Raw genomic sequence first — 11,075 nt, forward strand, 5'->3', positions numbered from 1 at the left:
TCTACTACTACTACTAGAACCAGGTTTAAGATGTCAAATTTCCATTTCCTACTAACTTCAAGATATGCCTGTAAACCAGGTTTATAGGTGGAAATCCACTTACATGTGGGTCCTACATTTTTTTTTCTTACTAGGATGCCATGTCAGCTAAAACAGGCACCCACGCTGTTTTAGAATGTGATTTGGATGGTTTTGCGAAGACGAGGGATGAAGATTTCTGTTATTGCAATTTAAAGATGCTAATTAAACTCGACGTAAAGATGAGGTATGATAAGTAAACTTATCTCCCAATAAAATATATAGAGGCCCAATCTAGTTCCAGCCTACCTTTAACTCTGGCCCATCTATAAATACGTACAGTCCCATTTAGTCCATACCACATATAGTACGGAGTACATAGTAGTTATTAGTTGTTATAGGTTAACTTGAATTACAAATAAGATTTCTTTGCAATGAAAAAATTCAGATAAAATTTGCAGCGTTGTAACAAGATATTTTAAGATTTTAGGGGCCTAGGAAACATATCATGTCTTACTATAAAGTTATAACCCACTAATTCTAACTAAAACTCAAAATGCAAACATGCCACCTCATCATCCACTAGCAATAACTACATGCAAAACTTATGTAAGCATGCAACATCATCTATAATTTATTGAATTCTACCCATCAACATCCAATCATGTTTCTTCACATTATTTTTCACAATATTTTCAACATGTATATATATCCATCATTTTTATAATCCTTAGCATATATTCATCCATATAATCAAAGTGCGGGATATCATATTTCATTTACAATCTCATATCATATTTCATTTACAATCTCATACTGAGTGTACTAAATGCATTTCTCTACAAACATAATCTGACAAACCAGTTTTATTTGTTGTTAATAGCTAATACAATTTTTACTTTTAGCTCAATTATTAAAAAAATATTAAAAATTACTTAGGAATTTCCGCAGCAAAACACAGGGAATCAACTACTAGTTTTAGAAACACTTTGCTCTAGTGAAACTTGCTGTACGTATCAACTGCCGTCAAATTAATACAAAGCTTTGCAATAGATCCAAGGCTCGATGACCCCGGCCGGGCACTCATCGGTGGATCACACCATTACCATACTCTGAAATCGGACTTGGATCTTAAGTATCGGTTGAGAGAATCGGTACTATGAGATGTGAAATTCAAACTTAATATTTCTCACCTTCGGATCTTGAAATACCGGTTGAGAGAATCAGTACTAAAGATGTATAGCAAGCAGGGGTGGAAAAAAAGCTCGGGCTCGTGAGCTCAGCTCGGGCTTGGCTCGAGCTTGGTTGGCTTGGCTCGGCTCATAAACCAAACGAGCCAAGCCCAAGCCTCCTTTTCAGCTCGTTGCTGAAATGAGCCGAGCCGAGCCGGCTCACGAGTCGCTTGTTTTGGCTCGCGAGCCTATGCCATTATGTGTTTATATCGATTACTTTATTTTTATATGGAGTTATTATTTGTCAACTTAAAATTTATGATTAATATTTTAAAGAATTGAATATATAAACTTATTTAAGTTTTTTTTAAAATGAGACGTGAAATTCAAACTCAATATTTCTCACCTTCGGATCTTTAGTAGTGGTCGAGAGAATCAGTAATAAAGATGTATAGCAAGTGAAAAAAATATATATGAGATATGAAATTCGAACTCGATATCTCTCACCTCCACCATCATGCGTGACTTGAATAGATATATACTTTTCTTTTGAACTAACCTAAAGGTATTTTTAGGTTGGTATCCTCCATCTTTAGTCTCGGTTGGTATTATCAACCGGTACTAAAGATGTATTTTTAGTACCAGTTAATAACATCAACCGGAACTTAAGATGTTTATAGGGATTTGGACTTTTAGAACCGGTACTAAAACATCTTTAGTACCGGTTAATCTAACTGAGATATTTATAATTTTGGGTACAACATCGAAAGATCAGTCCTCTGCTAGTGCGTGTGTATAATTATTCATAGATATTGTTGGAAATTTGGTCATAATTCGGCATATTTTAATCCAAAATATTAAGACAATAAACATGACATTTGTAATTTGAGTAGATCTAGTGACAGTGCTAGATGTGTACAACATGAGCATGCTTAATATAGAATAAGCATCAACATAGATAAGAGAACGCAATAATATTGCGACAGACAGTTGTAGGAAACGAAGAACGAACGGTAATAGTGAAACGTTATACCCCGAGAATGGCCCTCCGCTGGAGTTTGAGGCAGTATTGCCTCCGTTGGTGTTGACGAGAGGCTCCTTCTCCTTGTCTCCAGTGTTGTTGTTGTCACCGGTTATCGACATGTTGGTGAAGATGATGCAGAGCAGTCGCGCTTGAAGCGCTACCCAAAAAATTGATCGTCCGCCTACACGTGCAGGTTCTCAAGCGAACGGAGTTTCGGAGGCACCTGCTCGTTCCAATCACCCGTGCGTGCGGGATGAACAGAACCGGGGAAACAAAAAGACAGCGCAGGAACAGAAGGAGAGTATCGCCAAGGAACAATAGTAGGAGGAAGACACACTCTTTGAGAGCCTCTGCCTTGCGTTATATGTAGAGAGAGAGATCTCCATTACCACACAAATAAATCTCATTTGTTGTGAAGGTTACCACAAAATAAATCTCATTTGTTGTGAAGGTTACCACATAATGAATCTTTCATTTGTTGTGAAGGTTACAACAAATAAATCTCTCATTTGTTGTGGATGTTACAACACAATGAATCTCTCATTTGTTGTGGAGGTTACAACACAATGAATTTCATTTGTTAATGGTGACTTTATTCTCGTCTGTTACAAAACGAAGAGCAGCAGGCAGGCTCGGCTCGGTCGGCCGCCTCGCCTCGCTACGCCCATGGCCGCCTCGGCATGCGCGCATGCGTGTGGCAGTCCAACCATCACCTCAACCGGTCAACAGGGGATCTCTAATATCACCCTATTTAAGTTGAGGTTCTTCCACCTAAATTTTCAAGGCAATATTATTCTCTCTAACATTACTTGTGGGCTCTTGAGATTTTAATTGAATTAAATTGGGCCTAGCCCATTTATTCCAATAGATATTGTACTCAGGATCTAAAAAAATTCTGGATCGGTCACTAATTAAGAGTGCAATGTGATGTACGTTTGTAACAAATTAAACTATATACTACACAAAAAGCTTTGGTGATTTTTATCTCGCGCGTTTGTTCTTGACTGCACTACACTGACCATTAATTTAATTCAACCACTAATAATAGTAATAATAATAATAATAATTAAGTGAAAAGCCATAAGATTTATAACCAATCAATCAATTCAATTTCACAAGCACTTGAGGAGGGTTAGCTCCTTGGAAGAGGACTCCACGCTGCTTCGCTGCTCCATGCTGATCTCCCACCCCTGCCTCCCCAGGCTCATCTCCAGGCTCGGTCGACGATCCTTCACTACGCCGCTCGCCGCCGCCGCCGCCGCCGACATGGCCGCCGCAGCTTGACCACGGTGAGCCGCCGTGTAGTAGCCGCCGTCGTCGTCTTCGTAGTGGCGGTCACCGTACTTGTGCTGCTCCTGCCGCCGCGACGCCAGCAGCCAGTCGAGGGAGCTGGCCATCGTGTCGCCGCCGCCGCCGCCGCCGCTGCTGCTCGACGCCGGCGGCGGCGGTGGCCGGCCGGCGACGATGTGGTCGAGACGGCGGACGTGCTGATCGTGATGGAGAGCAGCGGCGGTGGCTGCTTCTTGATCATGGTGATCGTGTGCTGCTGCTGCTGCTGCACCCTTCCATATCTCCTGAAAAAGATACATTTTATTTACATAAGATTGATCAATTTCAGATCTATCTGATGATCAGTTCACGTATAGTAATAAAATTAGCTAATCACAAGCATTTAATTTGCATCTGATCAGCTAATTAAGCTTGGGACGTGTGAGCTAGAGAGAAGACGATGGACAGGAAGGTCTCCTTGAAGCCTTGTATCAACTTTCTTTAATTACCGAAATTTCAGAGTTATTTACCTTTCGTTTTGTAGGATGATTAAATCTTATTCAGAGCTCGTGAATGCTAGTATCTTTCTTTTGTGTGTAATGATGATTCAGGGGAAAATTCAGTAGGAACTTCTCTATGTATATTTTGGCCCTGAATCATTATATTGAAACGAACAACACCAAATATCGTGTTGTCTGATGCTGTTCGTTTCAAATAACCGATGCGTAGAGAAGTCCCTACTGAATTTTCCCCAGAGTGAAATTAACTAATGACTTAGCTTCTTTCTGATTATCATTAGCTATCTTTTGTGCTTCCATTATTGTAGTTAAGCATTACAATTACTACCCAGTATATATCAATATATGGTTTACTGATCACATTGAGCTATAGCTGGTTGTACTTAATTAACAAGCCTTATAAGGGAAGCTGCCACAGTGGCAGTGATAGCATGCATTAGCAACATTTAAGATATCCTCTTTGCACCATGCATGCAAGAGGGATCAGATCATCAGATATTCAGAGGTATAGAGAGGATATACTGCTCCTGTAACTACAGCATTCAACTACTACGACTAGTAACAAGTTTAACTCTGATGGTCAGTAGTCCTATACTGCTGGATGTACTACTGCAATACTAGAGATTAAATGTGCGGTCATGATCCATATTAATGCATCGAGATCTGTGGCAGGGAAATATTAATAACTCCCAGCTCTGATCTGCGACTGAATTGATGAACAAAATGGGGCGTTACTTATTGCTCAAATGGGCAGTATATATATATGCAGTACCTGCATTAACCTTTGCTCCATCAGGAGGTGATCAGATTCAGATGATGCGAGGTAATGAGGAGGCCAACCGCTCTGAAGATCCTGCAGCTGCTGCTCTCCTGGTGACTGGGACTTCCTGCAGTACAAATCAATGCGCATGTGATGCATTCTTCATCTTGTCAGTTAAACAAGTTATACTAGTTAATTACCCATAGCAATCAATTAGTAGCAAATTTTACATGAAATTAATGGTTGGTCTAGTGAATGGAGTTTTTGCTAATAAGATCAGATTCCATTAAAATAGTTAACAAAGTTACCACTAGCAATATTAGCTAGCACATTTGACATGAAATGGTGGTTCAGTTAAGTATTTGCTAATTAAGATAAGATGCCATTAAGATAGTTAACTAGTTACCATTGGCAATATTAGCAGCACATTTGACATGGAAATGGTGCTCCAGTTAAGTATTTGCTATTAAGATAAGATGCCATTAAGATAGTTAACAAGTTACATGAGTAACAATATTGCAGCACATTGTCATGAAATGGTAGTCTAGCTAAGGGAGCATTTACTAAGATAATATGCCAGTAAGATAGTTATTAACACGATTAATTTAATTTAACCATGAAGTGATTGGAATCTAGCTAAGTTTATTTAGTTAGGTAGCAGCTAGAAATGACACTATCAATGGGGAGGGACTGGCTAGCTTGTATATGGACAGAGCTGTTGGAAACCAAGGCCACATCAGTCTAACTGTGCTAGTTGCTGCCAAGTGGCTTGTCCATGCTTGCCACTATTTAAGCTAAGGGGCAGCCTTTTTCTCCTCTGGTCAAGGCCAATGAAGTTGCCCTTGTCTTGTTCTAGTTGTTGTATGCAAGATTCCACCAGCAATTGTGCAACCCCCCTGATAGGGCCATCAGAGGGACAATTGATATGGATCTGATCAAAAACCCACAACAGGAGGACTGGCTTTGCTGGCCATGGGAGGGACCTCTCTCTCTCTCTCTCTCCCCTTTCTTTGTCCCAAAATAAATCAAATTCTTAAATCTTGAGACTATTTAGTGATGAGGAAAAAAAGACTACAATGCCCCTAGTTAATCGGAAACTAGCTAGTATCGGTGGGTGGATAGGTAAAGAGTACAGGAAGGATGAAATCTCAATTCGTGGACCAAAGGTAGGTAATTTATTTTGGAACAAAGTTTGAATTATAGGAATCGATTTATTTGGGGGGAGGGAGTAAGGAAAAAAAAATGCATGCATGCATGCATAGTGACCAGCAGATTCAGTACTGCAGCTGCAAGTTTGGAGGAGGAGAAAAAAGTCCCCCTGTTCATCATGACCCCCCTTGATCAGTACTACCAGTACTATGTAGCACAGTGTTTAATTTTATTTGTGTCCCCTACCTGGATCATCCTATACTGCATATATGCATGCATGCAATGCTCAAGTTTTGTTCTTACAAGAGATTGGAGCTGCCTGCCTGCTTAATTAGCTAGTCTGTCAGTGTCTTTGCCTTTCGCTTGTGTCTACTGTGCATGAGTGTTTTTTTCTGCATGCATATATTTTCATGGGAGTTTGAAATCTGAAGAAGCACAGTACAAATGGTAGTACAGGACACAGACATGCAGAACTGTCACCCTAGGCATGCATGGATGGATGCATGCTTGCTCTCTGATGAGAGAGATGTGTAGTAGATGCAGAAATAAAGATAGATAGTTGCTGATGAGTTGATGACTAGCAGTTAAAAGTATGATGAACAATTTCATTTCAGATGGAAAAGAACTGATGGAAGGGCAGGAAAAGGCTGCATTGCTATAGCTAATAGGGATCCCAATCAAGAAGTATGCAGACATCAAAATCTGTCATATTGCTTTTGAAATGTTGCAATTTACATCAAATTAACTGCCATGCATTGCTCTGAATATATGTTGCAATTTAGCGCAGGCATGTATGTAAGACCTTTTCAGATGGCTGAGAACTTCTGTAACATCCTACTGTTAAATTCGCGAGACAAACTATTCCATAACTTTATGTCAAGAAGAGATATTCCGAGGTACTTTACTCATATGCAACAAGACAATATATAGTATTAATTCTATTAACAAGATTGCAGCTGTTATTATCTTGCCTATATATTTAAATAAATTAAAAAAGAACAGTCAAAATTCCAAAAACTTATAGAATTGGGAATTTTATAAATTGAAACTCTCCAACTTGAAACAAAAACAAGCAACAAATTGAATAACCACAAAGTCCAAACTGATGCTACACACTGAGTATTATTCACAGTACACTTCTAAGATTTTTCAAAGCACACATGATGCTTATACATTCCCTTTGCTTGGAGGTAGAATTAACTACTACTCATTTATACTCTATTAAAATCCAGAACCTTAGACTAAATTAAGGACAGCAGTACAGCTGGAGTCTAGGGATCACATATATATAGTCCAAACTGACCACACCTACTAAAATAATGTGGTCAAATTCCTCTAGATCCTGCCATCACAATTTAATTTCCTCCCATATCCCTATATCACACAACAAGGTATGCTTCCACATGTAGGAGTGTAGAATAAGGCAATTAATGATGTACAATGCATGCATATATATACAACTCATCAAATGCAGCAAAGTTTGCAGACTTGCAGACAGAAAGATCCAGACATGCATATATATGAAAGCATAATTATTAACTCTCACACAGAGTATATAGAAATTCATCAATGCTAATATGTATAAGTACTAGATCCAGTCTGATCACAAATTAATTAATGTATGTACATACCTAGAAGTAGTATTGTTGGAAGTAGTGTTGACCATGTTGTTGTTGTTGAATCCATCAAAGCTATCCACTTCAGCAACAAGACCTCTTCTCATCAGGAAGCCCATCTTTCTGCTGGCCTGGCCATGGCCTGCAACAAACACACACACACCATACATATGCATATGTCTCATCACATTTGCAAAATACAAACATATGTGTTAGTAATATGGATGCACTTCACACTAAGGTACAAGCTATCCCCATGGCTGTGCTTTATGGGGCACACACAGTCTAGGAGCAATGTCACATACACACCCCATGCCAATAATTCTTCACTGTGTGTGACATGACCATGAATCAGTTCAGGCCATGCATGGTATTCCAAAAGGATCAAAATATTAAGACATCTAGGCAATATATATATTTACCTGCAACACATGATCTGTCTGTGCCCTTCACAGTTCTATACATCTGCAAGAAAGAAAGTGGAAAAGGATAAGAAAGGGGAAAGATTTCAGATTGACATGTCTCCTCAGTGTTCTTTTCCATTTGGCCCTAGCTAGTCTTAGAAAATATATATAACTAGATTAACTAATATATCATATAGGTGTACATATGTAAGGACAAGTGGTACTTGGTATCAACTATCAGCTCACAAGTAATTAACAATTATTAAATTAATCTTCTATTGAACATGCTGCTAAGCTTAGTTACATCCTTTTGTTTTTGAGCGATAAAAAAATCAATAAGCAGAGTGAAATTAGTTAATGTTTGTGTGGAGCTAGGCGTCTAGGACTAGAGATAGCATATACATATATCCAGGTGAAAGATTAGGAGAAGCCTCTCTAGTAACTTGCCTGCAGATGGCTCTTAACATGAGCCAGAGTAAGATCCTTCACGTTCATCAGTTCCAAGACTGACTTTGGTGTTGCTCCTAGAAGATATAACAAAAAACAAAGCAAGAGAGTTTCAGAACCAAGAACATCCACATGCATGGATGGAAATCAAATATATATATATAGTAGAACTAGATCACAAGCTTGCTACTTAATTAAAGGCCATTTACTGATAAATTAGTTGGTGTAAACAGACAATGAAACCTTCTTTAATTAAGAAAAGCATACAGCTAATAAGCAGCAAAGTAGTAAAGAGCTAATTAATAAGCCACTCAATAGTATAATTCCCCCCAAATACCAATATATAGATGCAGCTTTAACTAACAAGGGAAAAACATATGCTACTTAGATTTGTTGTTTATTTAATTAATCAAACTTTAACAGTTAGTAAAAGTGGGGTGTTGTCTACATTGTACAGTTTCCTCATCTTGAAAATGTGTCCTCTGAAAGAAACCAAACAGAAGGTGTGGGAAAACACAAAAAAAGAAACACGCTAACGCCAAATGCATGGCAAGAATCTGATCATGCGATAATACATATACAATTAGTCCAATTGCTCATGGAACATTTTATTCCTTCAGAATAAGGAACACTTCATGAAACAACAAAAGAGAACTCCAAGAACTCCAGAAAATACAAGACAAAGACTACTGCAAAGATCACCATGATCAACCCCCCTCCCCCCAAAAAAAAAGAATTCACATGTAAAACCAATGATCAAAACTCAATACATCCCCATATATACATTTGTATGAATATCCATGTATGCATGTAGACACATATATATACAAGTAATAATTAGTAAGTTTTTTCTTCTTTTTTTTGTTGTTGTTGTTGTGAGGTGCTAGCATGAACATACTCTCATGGCCGCCAAGAAGCTCCACCGCATGCACAAAGTGCGCGTGCAGCGCCGTCGTCCACCGCATCCTCGGAGCCCTCGCGCTCCTCTTCCCACCGCCGCCGGAGCCGGAGCTCTTCTTGAACCCATGCGCCGTCTGGATCGGCTGGTGCGGCCGTTGCCGCCGCTCATCGTCCGTCGTCGTCTTCGCCGCCGCCACCGCCGTGTCGTCGGCGAGCCCCAGCTCCAGCCTCGGCTCGGTGGCGGGCGCCGGCGACGGTGGGCTGATGTGGAGGGAGAGATCGGGCGCCATGGCAGCTTCGTCAGAGGAGGAAGAAGAAGGCTGAGGAGTAGTAGTAGCAGTAGTTGTGCTCATTGCTTCAACAAATTAAAAGCTTAGCTAGCTAGCCAACAATGGTGGTGTGTGAGCTAGCTAAGTGTGGGAGAGTAAGTTTGTTGTTGTTGTTTGGTTCCAAGAAAAGGAGGAGGAGAAGAAGGAGAGGAGAAGAGAGGTAGTGGGAATTGGGTGATTAGGTCATGAGTGGCATATCATTTTTGTATGGGGGTTTGTGTGTGTGTGTTCTAGAGAACTAGAGAGATGAGAAAGGAAAGGCCTCTAGAGAGAGAGAGAAAGCTTGATGCTACTACTATAAGGTTAGAGAGAGAGAGAGAGCATTACAGTGTCCAGGTAGGGGGGGAATCAGGTTAGAGAGAGAAGAGGCAGTAAAAGAAATCAGAGGAATAATGCCTAGAGAGAGAAAGGGGAATATTATGTGTGTTTGAGAGAGAGAGAGAGAGAGAGAGAGAGAGAGAGAGAGAGAGAGAGAGATTGAGAGATGAAACTATGAAAGGGTTGAGCTGCCTTTCATGAAATGGGAAAGGCATATAAGAAGGGAGGAGACAGAGAGCGGTTGGAGTGTGACATGCTAGCTTAACGGATCTGACTGTGGATTGACGCCCCCCTCCGGCCTGTGCACTGCATCCATCTCACTGTCCTCTAGTAGTATTTCATTGATCACCATTGATTTATTCCATTGAATTGACCGGTTCAGGGACCTCTCATGACGCGAGCTTTTCTTTTATACCTGCAATTAAGGTAGTAAATAGTATTCGTAACATCCACAATAGTGACCGCTATAGTGTTAGTGGAGCTCTACCGCTACCGCTACAAGGTAGCATGTTGTAACTTAGTGCCCGCTATAGCGCTTCACTACCGCTATAGCAGGTATAACAACTCGTTATTGACTTTGTTCGACCGTTATAACGCTTAAACATTGTTCTTAGTATATATGTGGATTGTAGAACTTTATATTGTTTTTCTTATTTATCTTATATATCTATATGTCATTTTATATTTTTTATGTTATGAAATATAGGAGTAATTAAAAATGTATTATAAATTCTATTTTTTATGTGAAATTGATGTTAATATTGATATATTTATGGTTATTTTCTTATATTTGCTATTAGAACTTAGCGTCCACTATCCGCGATCCGCTACACAGATACTGATCCGCTAACAACCCGCTATACGCTATTTATTACCTTGCATGCAATTAACAAGTTATCGACTTGTGAAGTGAACGCAATCCAATTGGTTGCTTACTTAGGTTTAAATTCTAGATTTGATACATATATACGCCTCTTATTTACGGCTAATTGTTCTCTTATTTATGACTAACTGTACATTATTTTAGCAATGCATCTCTGTCGGCTATGGATCCGCTTCAACTGAATGAATTGAGAGGGCCATGCTTTTAAGTTTTCTCTTAATCTTTTATGTAAGATACGTAAATAAACAATATGAACAAAATACGAATA

General features: G+C 39.4%; 1 protein-coding gene across 1 annotated transcript; it reads right to left on the reverse strand.

Annotated features, from left to right (window-relative positions):
- Positions 1 to 3,136: 3,136 nt before the first annotated feature.
- On the reverse strand, positions 3,137 to 10,111 carry LOC127756709 (uncharacterized). Its single transcript, XM_052282080.1, has 6 exons — positions 9,276 to 10,111; positions 8,378 to 8,454; positions 7,949 to 7,991; positions 7,542 to 7,668; positions 4,774 to 4,888; positions 3,137 to 3,788 (listed from the first exon to the last, which is right to left on the reverse strand). Exons 1-6 carry the CDS (start codon positions 9,628 to 9,630, stop codon positions 3,327 to 3,329), a joined length of 1,179 nt encoding a protein of 392 aa, XP_052138040.1. The 5' UTR covers positions 9,631 to 10,111; the 3' UTR covers positions 3,137 to 3,326.
- Positions 10,112 to 11,075: the final 964 nt, after the last annotated feature.

Source organism: Oryza glaberrima, chromosome 12, assembly GCF_000147395.1.
Source record: "Oryza glaberrima chromosome 12, OglaRS2, whole genome shotgun sequence".
Lineage (NCBI taxonomy): Eukaryota > Viridiplantae > Streptophyta > Magnoliopsida > Poales > Poaceae > Oryza > Oryza glaberrima.

Coding starts and splice junctions, on each gene's coding strand:
- LOC127756709 (XM_052282080.1), bottom strand. CDS start 9,630: ATGAGCACAACTACTGCTACTACTACTCCTCAGCCTTCTTCTTCCTCC. Junction 8,455..9,275: donor GCTTCTTGGCGGCCATGAGA/GTATGTTCATGC, acceptor TATATCTTCTAG/GAGCAACACCAAAGTCAGTC. Junction 7,669..7,948: donor AGACAGATCATGTGTTGCAG/GTAAATATATAT, acceptor TGTTTGTTGCAG/GCCATGGCCAGGCCAGCAGA.